Source organism: Coregonus lavaretus, assembly GCF_964263955.1.
Source record: "Coregonus lavaretus genome assembly, chromosome: 30".
NCBI lineage: Eukaryota > Metazoa > Chordata > Actinopteri > Salmoniformes > Salmonidae > Coregonus > Coregonus lavaretus.
This window is the reverse complement of record NC_140017.1, coordinates 27,330,485-27,348,587: the sequence shown is the minus strand read 5'-3', so window position 1 is coordinate 27,348,587 and position 18,103 is coordinate 27,330,485. Positions and strand designations below refer to the sequence as shown.

At 45.9% G+C, this 18,103-nt stretch overlaps 1 protein-coding gene and 1 pseudogene across 2 annotated transcripts in view; both read left to right on the top strand.

Annotated features, from left to right (window-relative positions):
- LOC311106086 (protein Aster-B-like) overlaps nt 1–13,207 on the top strand; it is a gene marked incomplete at its 5' end in the record, with an annotated part of 124,933 nt that extends 111,726 nt beyond the window's left edge. Inside the window, 9 exons of the mRNA XM_084148389.1 lie at nt 456–602; nt 720–984; nt 1,090–1,193; nt 1,312–1,518; nt 1,738–1,828; nt 2,066–2,077; nt 2,246–2,353; nt 2,605–2,725; nt 8,840–13,207. Coding sequence (XP_084004515.1) covers nt 456–602; nt 720–984; nt 1,090–1,193; nt 1,312–1,518; nt 1,738–1,828; nt 2,066–2,077; nt 2,246–2,353; nt 2,605–2,725; nt 8,840–8,929 — 1,145 coding nt within the window. The 3' untranslated portion in view covers nt 8,930–13,207. The remainder of the gene's footprint in view (nt 1–455; nt 603–719; nt 985–1,089; nt 1,194–1,311; nt 1,519–1,737; nt 1,829–2,065; nt 2,078–2,245; nt 2,354–2,604; nt 2,726–8,839) is intronic.
- A 3,619-nt stretch (nt 13,208–16,826) lies between these two features.
- LOC311105448 (dapper homolog 3-like) overlaps nt 16,827–18,103 on the top strand; it is a 16,112-nt pseudogene continuing 14,835 nt past the window's right edge. Inside the window, exon 1 of the transcript in view lies at nt 16,827–17,057. The product of the transcript in view is annotated as a dapper homolog 3-like (transcript). The remainder of the gene's footprint in view (nt 17,058–18,103) is intronic.

Here is an 18,103-nt window from a genome sequence, read left to right as displayed (position 1 = left end):
CCGTGTCACAACACAACTGATTGGCTCAAACGCATTAAGAAGGAAAGAAATTCCACAAATTAACTTTTAAGAAGGCACACCTGTTAATTGAAATGCATTCCAGGTGACTACCTCATGAAGCTGGTTGAGAGAATGCCAAGAGTGTGCAAAGCTGTCATCAAGGCAAAGGGTGGCTATTTGAAGAATCTCAAATGTAAAATGGTTACTACATGATTCCATATGTGTTATTTCATAGTTTTGATTTCTTCACTATTATTCTACAAAGTAGATAATAGTAAAAATAAAGAAAAACCCTTGAATGAGAAGGTGTTCTAAAACCTTTGACCGGTACTGTATATATGGCATGAAACAGGCTCTTCAGTGATGCCGCTAAGTCTTGGTAATACTGTCACCATATGATATTATGTCCCTAAGGGCACTTCATCTAAAGTGTGTTTCCCTTTAAGGCTCTCCAGCAGGGGAGGTGCAGGCCTTCCACGACGACCTTAAAGGGAGACAGTACATCGATGAGGTTTACAAGTTCAGTGTGGACAAGATGTATAACATCCTCTTCACAGAATCTCAGTTTATGACCGACTTCATGGAGCAGCGCAGGTTCTCTGGTCAGTCAGACATTCTGTCCGTTGGCGTTAGCGTCAGCATCACATTATTGGCTCTTCCATTGGTGTTGTCCTTTGACTATGTAGCGAAAGAATGTGTATCCATATAACCCCACACAGATATAGTGTTTCACCCCTGGAAGAAGGATGATGCAGCGGGGAACCAGACGAGAGAGATCATGTACACCATCTCCCTGTCCAACCCGCTGGCCCCCAAGACAGCCACAGTCACAGAGACCCAGACACTGTACAAGGCCAGCCATGAGAGTGAGTGCTACATCATCGATGCTGAGGTCATCACACACGACGTGCCCTACCATGACTACTTCTACACGCTCAACCGTTACATGCTGACACGGGTGGCCAAGAACAAGTGCCGGTTAAGGTGAGGAGGGCCTTATAACATCTGTTGTAATAACATGTGGCTCTTGAAACTATTACATGTTCATTTAGAAACACTGCCTTATACCAGCCTATGCCTTGTCCCTAGGGTGTCCACTGAGCTACGTTACAGAAAACAGCCATGGGGATTAGTGAAGGGCTTCATCGAGAAGAACTTCTGGAGCGGGCTGGACGAGAACTTCCGCCATCTTGGTAAGTTCCTTTACTAGCTGTTAAGTCTGTCACACCAAATATCCAGCAACATTTAATCTGATGACCGTAAGCCATCCTAATGTATGAATGTAAAAACGGCATCTGTGTGCCCTGTCAGAGTTGGAACTGTCGAAGGTGGAGGATGTGGTGTTGGAGTCGGCCCGGCCCTCTCCCAAGGTCAAGGTGGTGAAGACGTCTGTAAGACGGAGGAAGAGACCCCTGGTCCACCTACGGAGCCAGCACCTGGACAACGTCCTCCTCAGCCCCATCACCACGCCAACCGACGACGAGGTCATCCACCGCATCAAACACGTGGGCGTGACAGGTCAGATGGCAGGGGGACACTTTCTTTTAAAAACGTTTTTTTACTTTCTTTTACTTTTTTTATACTCTTATACACACACTTATAAACTCTTATACACTGTAGGTTCTTATACACTTTCATACAGTACATACATTACATACACTCTTATACATTTCCACACATTATATTGTGTTAAATATATCTAGTTGACCTGGTCTGTGTTTGGTCTGCCCCCCTCAGGTTCCACTCAGACCAGGCACATGCCTGAGCAACTTCCTGGAGGCTCCACCCTCTACAGCGTCTCCAAACTGCTGCTCATCATCAGCTTTGTGTGAGTACACTCTCTATCTCACACACACTCGTACACACACACACATACAGTATACACACCCACTTTCAGATCCATCTTAATAATTTGTGTTTCATTTGTAGTCATTTCAGTTCAACTTTCTTTGAAATCTTTAGTAGTTAGCAAAAATCTGATTTTGTGTTTAACATTTGTTTGTTTTTGTTTGTGTTCTGAATGTGATTCCTCTCTCCTCTCCTGTCCTTTCATTGCTTGCCATAGGATCTGTCTAAGGTACATCTGTCTAAAGATAAACCACTTAGACCTGACTTGGAAGCATACTCCGCCCTCATTGTAACTGGTTCATTAATGAATATACAGACTAAAGCGCCTCTGTAGCTTTCATCACTCATCTTCTTTCCTTTGTCCATTACATTCTTCTGTTTTCCTCTCCTCTTTCAGCCTGGTTTTGCTGGTGTTCCTCAACATGATGCTGTTCTATAAGCTGTGGATGCTGGAATATTCTGCACAACATCTTACCACCTGGCAAGGGCTCCGGATACATGAAAGGTACGCTAAGTCGCTAACCACCCATAGGTTTTTGGCATTATGCCTATTGCCTACATATGACTGTGTCCTTAGTCAAACCCAGACTGCATATGCCTGTTTAGATTCATCTGAAAACCAAATGGGCTTCAGCCTGTTTTCCCAACCACAAAAATCTTATGCTGCATAATTGCCCCTGAACAATGCTTTGCTTTGTGTTGCTCTTGGCCGTGGCATCTGGGTGTGTTTGACAGTATGTGTGTGTTTCTGTCTAGTAAACTGCCCCAGACGCAGATGGAGTGGGCCCAGCTCCTGGAGTCCCAACAGCGTTACCATGATGCTGAGCTGCAGAAGTGGAGAGAGATCATCAAATCCTCAGTGGTGCTATTAGACCAGGTAGGGAACAGTGGTACTATTAGACCAGGTAGGGAACAGTGGTACTATTAGACCAGGTAGGGAACAGTGGTACTATTAGACCAGGTAGGGAACAGTGGTACTATTAGTGTCACGGTTCAGACAGACGACCAGAGGACCACAATTGCGTCACACCAGAAAGTTTATTAAACTTAAGGGAAAAGGGAAGTAGGGAGTGAATGAAGGCTCCAGGGGTAACAGGGATCCCGTCCAATGTGCTGGGTCTGTGCCCCCCCCAGTGGCAGCGATGCGTCCTATGAAGCCGGTGGTGGGTGGTCCAGAAGTCCTGGGGGGGGGAAACACAGACACAACAGGGCGGAATGAAACAAGGCAGCAGTACAGTTCAAGGGAAATCCAAAATACGTAGTAGCAAGGCAGAAGGCTGGTCAGAGTTACCGGGATTGAAGAGTAGTCAGGAGTCGTAATGGCAGAAGCAGGTCTGGATCTCCTGGGGCAGACGAGTATCCAAAAATCAGGCAGGTCCGGGGTCACAAAACCAGGGTGAGCCAGAAGCGCGAGCAAACAGGTTCCGGGTGTGAGCTTTGCAGACGATCTGACACCGGAGAGCCGAAAGACAGGGCCTTAAATACTGGGAGAGGTAGTGGGTAATGCAGCGCAGCTGGCAGAGTAATTAGAGCAGAGCAGAGCAGGGACAGGTGGAGCTAGTTAGGCTGAGTAGAGAGAGTGGTGAGCAGAGTGGAAGAAAATAAGGTGGTAACCCGGTGGAGTGAGAGGCTCATGACAGAACCCCCCCCCCAAGGGACGGCCCCAGAAGTCCCAAGAGCAACACCACGCCGGGCGGGAGGAGGGGAGCCGGAGGAGGGCTAGAACTCCTCCGAACGGTCCGAGTGAACGTCCTCATCCTCGGAGGAAGCCGGAGGGCCGTGGTCGGGAGATGGGACGGGTCCCGAGACAGGATCAGGCACAGGACAGGAAGCCGAGCGGGCAGGACGGTTAGGGACCCCTCTGGGGCGGCCCCTACGGATTGCAGGTTGATCAGGATGCTGTTGGTGGAAAGCGGTGATGAGAGTCCTATCCACAATCCGACTAGCTGGCACCCAGGTCCTTTCCTCAGGTCCATAGCCCTCCCAGTCAATGAGGTACTGGAGACCCCTACCCCTCCGTCTGGACCGAAGCAGGCGGCGGACGGTGTAAACCAGACCACCATCGACGAGCCGTGGAGGAGGAGGACAAGGCGCAGCAGGGACCAGCGGACTCTCATGGATGGGCTTAATCTTAGACACATGGAAAGTGGGGTGCACCCTCAGGGAATTAGGCAGTTGGAGCCGGACAGCAGTTGGGCTAATCACTCTTATGATAGGGAATGGGCCAATGAACCGAGGTGCCAGCTTCTGCGACTCCACCCTGAGTGGCAGGTTCTTCGATGACAACCACACCCTTTGACCAACATGGTAGGTGGGAGCAGGAATTCTCCGACGGTTGGCCCCGGTAGTGTAGCTGGCAACGGATCTGAGGAGTGTGGCTCGGGCTTGTGACCAGGTGCGGCGACATCGACGGGCAAAAGCAAGTGCAGATGGGCAAGTAACCTCCTCTTCCTGGCTGGCAAATAGAGGAGGCTGGTATCCATAAACACATTGGAAAGGGGACATACCGATGGCAGAGCAGGTCAGAGAATTGTGTGCGTACTCCACCCATGTCAATTGCTGCGACCAGGAGTGGGGGTTGCGTGAAGTCATGCATCGCAGTGCCTTCTCGAGCTCCTGATTAGCCCGCTCTGACTGCCCATTGGATTGGGGATGGAATCCGGAAGTCAGACTGACTGTGGCTCCCAGCAGGTGACAGAACTCCTTCCAAAAAGCGGAGGAGAATTGTGGACCACGGTCAGAAACTACATCCTTAGGCAGTCCGTGGATCCGGAAGACGTGTTCCAGGACCACCTGGGCGGTCTCCTTGGCGGTTGGGAGCTTGGGGAGGGGAATGAAGTGTGCCATCTTGCTGAAACGGTCAACTATGGTGAGAATGACGGTCATGCCACTTGAAGGGGGCAGCCCCGTGACAAAGTCAAGGGCGATGTGAGACCAGGGACGTCTGGGCACAGGCAGGGGCTGCAGCAATCCGGCTGGGGGCTGGCAGGACGACTTGTGTTGGTTGCAGATGGGGCAGGCTTGGACGAATTCCCGTACATCCTTCCTCAGAGAGGGCCACCAGAACCTCTGGGCGAGCAGGTTGTAAGTGCGGGTGGAGCCAGGGTGACAAGCTAGGCGGGAGTCATGTCCCCACTGAACGACCTGGGACCTCAGGTCTTCGGGGACAAAAAGGCGGTCAGCTGGGCAAGTGCTGGGACCTGGCTGGTTACGGAGAGCCTCCAGCACCTGTTCCTCAACAGCCCAGGTCAGAGCTGCAACGATGCAGGGACTTGGCAGAATCGACACAGGGTCCTTGGAGGGGGTGTCATCCTTCTGGAATTGACGGGAGAGGGCGTCTGGCTTGGTGTTGCGTGATCCAGGCCGGTATGACAGAGTGAAATTAAACCTGGTGAAGAACAGGGCCCAGCGGGACTGCCTGGAGTTCAACCGTTTGGCCGTGCGGATGTACTCCAAGTTCTTATGATCGGTCCAAACGAGAAATGGAATGGTGGACCCCTCCAGCCAGTGACGCCACTCCTCCAAGGCAAGCTTCACAGCCAGCAGCTCACGGTTCCCTATGTCGTAATTGCACTCAGAGGGGGACAACCGACGTGAGAAAAAGGCACAGGGATGGAGCTTCCTATCCTCCGCAGCCCACTGAGAAATCACAGCACCAACTCCCACATCCGAGGCGTCCACCTCCACAATGAATTGCCGGTCCACATCAGGCATCTGGAGGATGGGAGCGGAGGTGAACCTCACCTTGAGGGTACTGAAGGCTTTGTCGGCTGCTGGGGTCCAGGTGAAGGGTTGCTTGGTGCTGGTTAGAGCAGTGAGAGGGGCAGCAACGGTACTGTAGTTCCGGATAAACTTTCTATAGAAGTTAGCAAACCCCAGAAACTGTTGCAGCTTCTTTCTGTTCTCCGGAACTGGCCATGAAGTGACTGCTGATACTTTGGCAGGATCCATTTGGATACTTCCCTCTGCCACTATGTACCCCAGGAAGGCCACTGTCTTGACGTGAAACTCACATTTCTCTGCCTTGGCGTAGAGGGAATTCTCCAGAAGACGATGAAGGACTTGCTGGACATGGCGGGTGTGTTCAGACAGGTTTCTGGAGTAGATTAAGATGTCATCCAGGTAAACGAAGACAAACTTGTTTAACATGTCCCGCAGTACATCATTCACTAGAGCCTGGAACACAGCAGGAGCATTGGTGAGGCCAAAAGGCATAACCAGATACTCGTAGTGGCCTGTTGGTGTATTGAATGCGGTTTTCCATTCATCTCCCTCCCGGATCCGCACTAGGTGGTAAGCGTTTCTGAGATCCAACTTGGTAAAAACAGTGGCTCCCTGGAGCAACTCAAAAGCAGAGGTGAGCAGAGGCAGAGGGTAACGGTTTTTCACTGTGATGTCGTTGAGTCCCCTGTAGTCGATGCAGGGGCGAAGAGATCCGTCCTTCTTCCCCACAAAGAAGAAGCCAGCACCAGCAGGAGATGAAGATGAACGGATTAATCCTGCGGACAGAGAGCCATTGATGTAGTCCTCCATGGACTTTCTTTCAGGAGCAGACAACGAATAAAGACGACCCTTTGGAGGGGCTGTTCCAGGGAGGAGGTCGATGGCACAGTCGTACGGTCGGTGAGGGGGCAGAGATGTGGCTCTTGCTTTGTCAAACACCTCTCTGAGACCATGGTAGCATTCTGGGACATTGGAGAGGTCAGGAGCGGAGTTAGTAGGTACTGGCCGAGGGGGTAGTGCGGCAGCAAGCAGGCAGGTTCGGTGGCAGTCCTCTCCCCACTCCCTGATCACCCCGGTCACCCAGTCGAGCTGAGGGTTGTGCCGGCGGAGCCATGGGTAACCCAGGATGAGGGGTTGGCCTGGAGAGGGGAGCAGGTGAAACTGGATAGTTTCTTGATGGTTTCCGGACAGACCCATCGAGACCGGGGCCGTGACATGAGTGACCGATCCGAGTAAGTGTCCGTCCAGTGCCCGGGCAGGAATAGGAGGTGTCAAACGGAGGTTCTCCAGTCCCAGTTGGCGTGCCAGCTTGATGTCCATTATGTTGGCTTCGGCGCCAGAATCCACCAGAGCAGCCAGGGTGTGAGTTGAGTCAGAGAGGCGGAGGTGAACTTGCAGCAGGGGTTTGCGGTCGGAGGACTGGATGGTCATTGAACTCAACCGGACTCCCCCTATGCCCGGTGAGCTTCGGCCCTTTAAAGGGCAGGTTACCACACGATGTCCATCACCTCCACAATAGAGGCAGAGGTTTGAGGTGAAGCGTCGCTGGCGCTCTGCAGGAGTGAGAGAGGCTCGCCCAATCTCCATAGGCTCAGACTGATCACGCTGACCTGGGTGAGTGGCAGTAGATGACAGGAGCCCAGTCGGATCTCTCCGAATGCCGGTAGTAGGTGGACCTTGGCGCCCCCTCTCACGACGACGGGTCTGTATCCTTCTGTCGATCCTGACAGTTAGTGCGATGGCTTCATCAAGAGTGGAAGGCAGTTCATGGGAGACCAACTCGTCCTTGATATAGTCAGCCAAACTATGGAAGAACGCGTCCACCAACGATGGTGTGTTCCAAGAACTTCGTCTAGCCAGGGTTCGGAAGTCGATGGAATGGTCTGCGACTGTACGTCTGCCTTGTCGAATACTGAACAGTTCACGAGACGCCTCTGCGGTTGGTGAATCCAGGTCAAACACCTTCAGCATCTCCTCAGCAAACAGGTCGAAGGTTGCACATGCGGGGGTTTGACGTTCGAACTCTGCTGTTCCCCAGAGTCGAGCTCGGCCCGTCAGGTGAGTGATGGCATACCCAACTTTAGCCCCCTCCGTGGCGAAGGTCCTTGGCTGCAAGGAGAACTGAAGTCGGCAGCTAGTCAGGAATGGCCGGACCTGGGTTGAATCGCCGTTGAACCGCTCGGGGTTTCCAATCTTGGGTTCCGGAGCAGCGGCTGCAATGACCGGGGCAGGTAACTCGGGGGCAGGGCTGGTGGGCAGACTGGCTGGGGTCAGGTTGGTGAGGAGTTGAATGATCATGGCGAGTTGTTGTTGCTGCTGCTGGAACTGCTGCTCATGCTCATCGGTTTCCATGTCGGGGAAAGTGTGCGCTGAGTCCATAATGGTCAGATCGTACTGTCACGGTTCAGACAGACGACCAGAGGACCACAATTGCGTCACACCAGAAAGTTTATTAAACTTAAGGGAAAAGGGAAGTAGGGAGTGAATGAAGGCTCCAGGGGTAACAGGGATCCCGTCCAATGTGCTGGGTCTGTGCCCCCCCCAGTGGCAGCGATGCGTCCTATGAAGCCGGTGGTGGGTGGTCCAGAAGTCCTGGGGGGGGGAAACACAGACACAACAGGGCGGAATGAAACAAGGCAGCAGTACAGTTCAAGGGAAATCCAAAATACGTAGTAGCAAGGCAGAAGGCTGGTCAGAGTTACCGGGATTGAAGAGTAGTCAGGAGTCGTAATGGCAGAAGCAGGTCTGGATCTCCTGGGGCAGACGAGTATCCAAAAATCAGGCAGGTCCGGGGTCACAAAACCAGGGTGAGCCAGAAGCGCGAGCAAACAGGTTCCGGGTGTGAGCTTTGCAGACGATCTGACACCGGAGAGCCGAAAGACAGGGCCTTAAATACTGGGAGAGGTAGTGGGTAATGCAGCGCAGCTGGCAGAGTAATTAGAGCAGAGCAGAGCAGGGACAGGTGGAGCTAGTTAGGCTGAGTAGAGAGAGTGGTGAGCAGAGTGGAAGAAAATAAGGTGGTAACCCGGTGGAGTGAGAGGCTCATGACAATTAGACCAGGTAGGGAACAGTGGTACTATTAGACCAGGTAGGGAACAGTGGTACTATTAGACCAGGTAGGGAACAGTGGTACTATTAGACCAGGTAGGGAACAGTGGTACTATCAGACCAGGTAGGGAACAGTGGTACTATCAGTCCAGGTAGGGAACAGTAGTACTATGATTATAGTTATTTGGGGGGTTTTAATGTTTTCTGTTTTCCTCTACAGATGAAAGACTCTCTATTGAACCTTCAAAGGGGCATCGGCTTAAGGGACTACAGCTCAGAAGCTGAAGAGAAAAGAAGCCATTACCACTGACATACGACCTTAGGCCATGAGGGCATGGTGTGCAATATAGGAACTGTTTGTGTATAAGTATGCAAACAAAACAAAGAGAGACAAGAGACCAACCGACCGTGAGGCAAGCTGGCCCCAGTGTGACAGGGACGGCCTGCCGGCTGCCACCCCCCAGCTCACAGAGGTCACGACCCCGCAGGTCAGACCATGCATGGACAGGAAGTGCCCCTATCACAGACAGGAAATTAACAGTGGGGTTCCCACAGCACTGAGGCATCATGTGAAGGCGACAGCTCCGCTTACCTTGATGCCACTTCTGTCTCTTATTTTTCTTTGTCTTTTAATTTTGGAAGGACATCGTACTGTAAGCCATTGCCACGTGGGGAATAGAGGACAAAAAAAAGCTCAGCATGTGATTTTACTTTTCACCTTAACTCCTCTCAATGAGCGTCTTTCTGTGGTTCCATTCCTGCTTTGTGAGTGTCTAAAGACGAACAAAAGAGGAGAGATAGACGAGGAAAGGGGTCCTACAGTCTCTAGGCTTTCTACACTCCCTTGACTGTTCCAAACCGATCCTCCCCTACAGGTCCGCGCTGCAGTGTCCCTTTTATTAACCCCTCTGATCTTGGCCACAGATCATGCTGTAGAGTAGCAGGATCACCAGCAAAGACATATTATAGAGTATATCTATGTGGAAACACATTTCCACTGAAATGTCTCTACTGCCTTGTTTTTTCCCTGGGCTCAACAGTGCATCAGGGCTGGTTTCCCTAATCACCTAGAGCTAGGCTGTTGTGTTGGAATTTGTATAATGATTGATTTAGGTGGAGGAGGGTCCTTCTTACAGGTACTCAATACAGAGAAACGTTAAGAGATTGCAGGATGTTATTGGGGATAGAGAGGATATGTAATGTGGCGCGTCAAAACATCCATGCTTGGTGGCAAATGGATCTCCTGTTAACAACAGGAATTTATGGAATTTAGAGTCTTCTTGAAGGTTTATGAATGAGCTTTATGTTGTATTGCCACTATTGTACTAGTTGGGTAATGCAGTCCATTGTCCATCAGACTTATCAACTTATCAGTTGTGGAACAGTATTTTGAAAAAAAATGAAGAATGATAGCTAGCCTGTCACTGCTACCTTTCAAAGTATGGCAACAATACAGAGCTTTTATTTATCAGTTACTGGCGACTTGTTTTACGCACAGTGTTAATTAGTTCCATAATTTGTTGCACATTTATCCAAATTTGTTTGTACCGATCTGTAAGAGCCGAGAATGTAGTATATCTTGACCAGTAGTCTTTTCTGTAGGAAAAGACAGCATGCAGACTAAGAAGTCATTGATATTTGAAAAAGGGATACTGCAGCAAAACAATTAGGGAGACCTGTGTTCTTACGTAAGTGTTCCATTACTAAACTGTGACTATATCTCTTAAAAATGTTTGAAGATGGAAATAATGATATAAATATATTTGAAATATATATATGTATATTTCAATATTTCATATATATTTCAAGATCTATACACATAGCATATATTAATTGTTTATTTATGTATAAAGGAAAGTTATCAGAGCTCTAGGCGGGTTCAGGAATTTATAAAGAAAACTGTTTTCTTCAGAAAAGAATGCCAGATATGTCTGTGACATGTCTTGTATGCATGTGTGCTTGAGTGTACTGTATGTTTCTGTGTGCGTGCGTGTGTGCACGTGTGTTATTTATAGAGTCTGACATTTCTATCATTCCACACATGGATATGTCTCAACATTTCATTTCTGGCACATGTAGCCAAACTGCCTTTTATAATGCCCATGCGTTTGGATGCAGCCTTGCATTAGCCTCTCTGGCTAACAGTTTACAATCAGCCCCATATGGACATCTCTGTGTCCATGCCAAGGGGCTTGACTCAAACACAGACACACACCCTCTTTGCTTATCCATATCAACAACCTGCATCCCTACTGATTTCAAATCATACACACACCCCCACTCTCCGTGTCCAGTGTTTGTGATGGAATCTGTACACAATTCAATTGAACCAAAACAGAGTGTAGATAAAGCCTTCATAAGATTTAATTCATTTTCAATTAGCTATTTATCATTGATTTATTGAAAGACAAGTAAATACCTGCTGGATTAACCTCTTGCTGCAGCAAGAGCTCAGTGATAAAATCACTTCCAAAAAGAGAAACAGTACTGCACTTTATGGACCTTCCAAATAGAGAATGAAAGAAACTCAGTGGTATTGCAGCCCTTATGTTGTAGTGAAACTGAAGCCCTTTTTGCATTCTAAAAAGTATTATGTGTATCCAATATAGAATGCTTACTCTGTATCTTTGATTGAAATTACATTTCTCAAGCATCCAGTCAACACATTTCTATTCACTTGATGATGTAATTACATTACATTGTCATTTGCATTTTGCAATGTTAGTCCCAAAAGAGCAATTCCAGCCAGCTTTGTGAGTGACTGTTACTCTCTTAGATATTTCAGGGTTAGACAGGACAGGAGTGGGTTGTGTGTGGACTGTGGAGGAGTGGGTATCTAGCTCTTTAATGCAGGGGCGTCAAACAAATGTTGCCCCGGGGGCCCCATTCGGTCCTCAATGATCGAGGTTCGGAGGGCCGCTCTGAAAATGTGTTATACAGTATTTCCTCGCAATCAAAATGTGCAACAACAAAAAAATCATCTATCCTGACTGTCTAGCTTTCACTTTGGTGATTGATAGCGAGCTGGACACAGTCAAGAAACTGTATGAATGTAGGTCCATTATATGATTTCTACACAGTTTCGATTTGGTTTTGGTCATTTAAAGTATATTGAGTTAATTTGAGTATGTTTGACACCCCTGCTTTAATGTGTGCTGGCATTGCATTGGTGAGTTACTGAATGAGTGATCTCTCATGAACAGACTATAGGCTAGATTCTAGTTCTGGGTTTCCGAGGTTACTGAATGAGCATGTTTTAGGCTTGGCTCTCCTGCGGTGTGTCATGTGATGACTTTTGATATGGCAAGGTGTATTATTGGTAATTTATGGAAATCTTAAGATCTGAATCACAGTGATTGGAAATGTTTCTGTTTTATAGAAATCCCTTTCACAATCAAGCTATATTATACTGAAAGATATGCTGAGGTTATGTTTCAAATATGTGATTATATTTCATATGTGAAAATGTGATTGAAATGCTTTGTTTATTTTTAAAGTGTAAGTACTTTTTGAGTTATAAAATTGCTTGGATTTCTATATTTATTTTAGTAATTAAAATGGACAAATCATCTGAAAGAAGCATGGTAACATACCATGGGTTTCTCATGTTAGCAACTAGAATGTCTGCATAAGATGGGTGTATTAACTGTCATTCATTCCAACTGTTAACTTAAAGTCATCTCATTCTGAAATTTATGACAATACCACAAAACATTACAACTAGTTTATAAGTATGTAATTAGCTGTTATGCAGAATTATAGCATGTTATGTGTCATATGAGTAAACATCTTATGCTCGTGCTTATGAACTAGTTATAAGGGCATGTATGGTTGATGTTTGTTTATGCAACAAGCATTATACCATAGTGTAGCAATATCCATAGAAAACACAGGATATTCAGTCATATTATTCAGCATTACTAGCAATCACCATTACTTTCTTTAAAAATGTAACTCATGACCTCTCATAGATCTGATTAGCTTTTTAGTTGTAGATTTTTTTTGGTACTTTCACACATATTTTGGCATTACCCAGTATGATTGTATGATTGCTATTCTTGCTCTAAAGCAGTGTAACCAAGGCTCCAGATGTCTTGACAGAGCCATTCTGTTGTCATCAACCTGCATACATTGTGTGCTTCACTGACTACATTCATTGAAATCTGCCTAGCTGTTACAATTAAAGCAAGGCGCTCTCCCACTCATACTGAAATTTCTGGCTAACGCACAGAAGGTTTCCCAACCTCTTTCTTGAAAATTACTACTGAACAAATTCATAGCAACGTTCTACAAGTGTCTTGGCATTATCTTACTGGTGTAGTTCAGTTCAAAAACATAATGTATGTTTTTTAGACCTGTTTTGATCTGTAAAATGATTCTTAATTAGATGTATACATGGTATATATACTGTAAGTATACGTTGTGTATATCTGCAGTGTACACACACTGACAAGAGAATCAAACCTGCGCTGTGCGTGGGTTTTGACTTGCAGATGACTTTGCCTAATAGAGACTAAGATAAAGTGGCTTTCTGGTAGATGTGAAGTAGAGATTGGAGGTATGAATAAAAAAGTATTGAACAAAAACATTCAAGATTTGTGAAGTTTACTCTTTTAAAATATGTTTTCCCCTTGATGAAGCCTACAAGAACTACATCATCAACAACTGGACATGCAAGGCAAAGAGGGGAACATTGGTGAGTGAAACATAGTACTTTAGGATTCTATCTTCATGAATAAACAAGCTTGATTCTGGGGTTCTTACAGTCTTGGTTAATAACAACTTCTATCAAGCACACCTGGACATACTGTATTTAATCTCTGTTAACCCAGAAATAATATCTTGCCTATTTTGGGCAGCTGCGTGATTAACTTGTGTTTATAGGTGTTAGAACGAAGTCTCCACCCTTGCAAAAGGAAACCACAGACAGAAGGGTAACACAGACACGTCACAGGGGATATATAACTGAAGCATCCGTTTAGAACGTTCTCACCACCTTATAATTTTCTCATCATGAAACATCTGATCTCAATACATTTTTCTTCTCCCAAAATTAGAATCTGTTACAAACACAGTGCACTAAGTTTTATAGACTTGACGCTTTGCCAAAGTTTTGAAAAATTGCGTTGTTTACAACCAGTGCACAGTCGAAAGGAGTTTGTGCAGACGCGCACTTCACACAGGAAGCGTTCCCTAACGGAAATGTGCAAATACTGCTACAACGCGCCGATAACATCTCGCTAGCTCGTGCTTGGCTTTGCCCACGTCCTTGCTTGTTCTGCCCACTATGCTTCATTTGCTCTCACTGTAAACGACACAGATTAAGTATCTTGGGTTAGTTATACATTTTATATATTTGAGGAAACTCCCATTATTCTACAACAACACATAGGTAATTAATGAGTACAGAAATCCCCATGTGCACTACAAATTCATTACTCATACCCTCTCAAAATGTGTGAACATTTTGACCATCAGCTTTAAGAGTTCACTGTTCCCCTCCTTGCAAAAGCAGTACCTTATCCTCAAAGACCTTGCTTGACATTCAGCAATGTGCATTTTGTATCTAGTCTATGTGGGAACATGTTGGACCCACACCAATGTAATATTAATATATTTCTGCACTTTTTCTCACCAAAATGGTATATGGGATTTTCTCTGAAACATTGATAGAAATTAATAGTGGATGTGTTGCTATTTTGGGACAAGCTAATATGTCTTACAGAAAGGCCTTTTCAAGGTAATTGAGATAACCATTTTAAGAGAAACATGGTATTTTGAGCCTCCAAATTTTAAGTATGTAATTTTTATCTCATTGAAGTTATATTTAATTTGTATCACAGTAATGTATCAGATAATTAAATATAAAATGGCTTTACGTTTTTTTTTTCAATATTTGAATTTAAGAAAATATATACAAAGACATACAGACATGAAAAATGAAAGTTATATTAAAATATATTTATTTATTCAAATAAATATACTTTTAAAATAAAATTTTCTTGCAAAAAAAAACGAAAAATGAAATAGAAAAATCATCCAGATTTTCAATGGGTGATTGTTGACCAAGCCACATGCCCTTAAGGTGTTTTTGATGCCACTGCTCTGGTTGTCAAGGCTGGCCTGCCAGAAAAATATTGCCTGGCCGAAGCTCCCATTGGTCACTGAAGTGACTTTTGGGGTCTCTTCTCATTATGGCAGGGGAGTAGAACCATAGTAGAACCACATCTGTGGCTGTTTGGCCGCTACTCTTGATGTTTCTGATTTAGTATAAAACTGTTGAATATCCATGATCATTTCAAAATATCATCTGAATTAAGAGGAATGCTGCGCAGTCCCTTTTTATAGTCCCATGGGGATGACGTCACAAGTGATTTGCTTTGTTGGATGTTGCGTCATGTGAATGTGATGACGTCACTGCCGTGGAACGCTGTAAATAGCGGGTTCAGCCGCTCAATCCGTATAGTTTGAAATATCATCTATCATCATAATGCCAAGACGCAGACGCTCCTCTCGTGCTCGCCCAGTCCCCAGGAGCCGCAGAACCAGGACTGTGAGGCGTAGGAAGTGTGGGAGCAGAAGGAGGCTGTGTGGGAGCAGAAGGAGGCTTTAGGCTGTGTGGGGACAGAAGGAGATGATAGGCTGTGTGGGGGCAGACGGAGGCGTTAGGCTGTGTGGGGGCAGACGGAGGCGTTAGGCTGTGTGGGGGCAGACGGAGGCGTTAGGCTGTGTGGGGGCAGAAGGAGGCTTTAGGCTGCGAGGGATGGTCTGTTGGAGGTTTCAGATTCAGACACGTTCTGATATGATGTATTGCTTACAAAGATCCCACTAAGCATTTACAGACGGCGACCTCTTTTGGACGTCTTTTTTGGTCCAGTCTGGACCGGCCTTGATTTAAATGTCTAAGGACATTGCTTTTTGGTTCGGCCCCGACCAAATCTGAACCAATCATAGACGTCTATGTATGGTTCAGATTTTGTCAGGTCTGGACCGGCCTTGATTTCAACATCCACAGAAGTCCAGTCCCGACCGGCCTACAAGGGGTCGGCAGAAAGCTACATTTACCTTAGAAAGCTATTCATGACTTGTCAGAAATATCCAGATCAGCTAACATTTTTTTGCTAAGAGACAGTAGAGTACAGTAAAGAATAGTAAAGTATAGTGTATTGTATTCTACCCGACTTTACTCTGATGTACTCTACTCTTATCCAGAGTCACTTACAGTCAGTGCAGTGCATTCAACTAAGGTAGATAAACAACAAAATATAACAGTCATAGCAATACAATACAAATTCTGTAACCATTACTGAGAATGTTATTCTAGTTGAAGTGGTCTGTTGGTTTATTGTATAGGTAACATCATTGCTGCCAGTTCTAAAGCTTTTGAAAAAGCTAACATAAGTGGATGTGACAGAAGGGAGCAAAGAATAAATATTTTCAAAGTCATTTTGTCCTTTCAACATCAAGAAAATAGGTATTTTTGAAGTCATTTCATCTTTCATTCAGCACCTAAAATGCACCTGGTGTCAGCGTCTGGAAAATACGTCTAAAATATATTTGTTACTTCATTTTGCTTACTGGGATATGACTAAAGATACCATTGATGTTAAGGGTTAATGGCCAGTTGATATCTTTTGACCCTCTTATTTATCGTCATATTTCATTCAATTTGTTCCAGTGAAGCATGCCATCAATAGGATAACCAGGTATCCAGCCAGCCTCAACCCGCATTATTCGAGTGTGTATGGCTGGGGTAGATGTGTAGTGCGTAAAAGTAGTGAGAAAATACATAGGGAATGGGCCATAGCCAACCCACCAAGACACACAGCATTTTTCATCAAATGACAACTGAGGCAGGATTGCAAGGGGTGGATGAAATCCCGGTTTTAATCATGACTGTGATATCAGAGCCAATAGAGTGTGGAGGAGGGCGGAGCACACCATTCTACGTCTGACAGCTGCGAAATAGAACATGTATAGCATAGCGCACAGCCACAGGCACCCATGCTGCAAATAGGCAACCTGCATTATAGCCTAATACAAATAAACCAACTTGGATATCCACATGTGCGATGAAGAACAAAAGTGGATGCAACACGGGGGTTAAGAAACAATAAGATAAGGACTTGAGCAATAACCTTTTGTAAAATAAATATTGGAAGTAATTCAGGTGTTTCTATCAAACCATTGGAAAAGGTTTTGGAACCATGTACGGTGCCTTTTCTTTCCCAATGACTGCGGAGCGCAGTCGGAATAAGGAGCGCCTGGAGGCCAGTCTGGCCGGACTCTGTGAGCTGGAGCTCCGTAAGCAGAGGCAGGAGTGCCTGGTCCTCGGTGCTCTGGCCCTTGGGGAGCCCATGCCCGAAAATTCCACAACGAACGAGCTATCGGGTTTCAGCAGCTGGGGGCAAGAAAACTTGACATTGAGACGTCATCTGGTAAGAAGTTAGAGAGGTGGAGGAAGTTTGGACATTGTTGCCTTTTTATGTGGCAAATAGATAGGCTAATTCACCTCGTGGAAACATTGTTGCAGTGCACAGAATGGCTACTCACCCAGGGTGGTCGGTCGCCACCGCGATTAACCCCCTAGGCTCTATATGGAGGGAAAGGCTACGTAGCCTATATAAAATACGATTTTTTTGGTGGTGTGCGCCTATTGTCCAGCAACGAAACTTATCTGCAAGGAAAGTTACTTAACTTGATTAATAGTATCTCCATCTGAAAGGATCTAATCGTTTCCATCCTTCGGCCGCAGATTTATGCTTTGGGCAACGAAATGTGGGGTGGAGCACCCGTCTTTTGCAGTCCACCATTTAATGACCCATTGTTCCCTGCATGTTCCCTGCATGGTCCTACATGTATGTTGTATTTTACTTAGCAAGTGTTTATACGTATTAATTTGTTGACTTTTCTTTTTCAAATTAGTTTATAATGGGAGCTGGTAGGATAGGTGAATAGTTACATTTGTATTAAAACAATTTGTATAGGCCTATGATATTAATAGCATAGCATCATATATGATTTAGATATAAATTATGAGCCACGTTTCTTTAGCCTGTGGAGATTTTCGACGTCCTTATGGGAACTAGCCTATGGGCAAGGATGGGCTATGCTGCCAGAGGTGGGCATGATGCGTGTCACACCACCCAAATGAGTACCACGCGTATAGAGAATCCGACCATCCAACCGATGTCATCCCAAATAATAATAAAAAATGAGCGCTAGCTATCCGTGATGGACACTGTTACGCATGCATAACATTGGCCTATTATAGAGACAATGGGCTTTTGTACAAAATAAAACGTATCTTCAAACAATACATGTTTTTCTTTGGAATTAATGGGATGTCACAGTTATCTCCTTATGCCCAACTTTCTCCCTCTATCGTTTTTTAAAAAGACACACAGGCTTGTAGCCTTTAGACTACACTACACCATCGACTCGCACACGGCCCACTGTTCTCAATAGAAAGCTCCTATAAAAA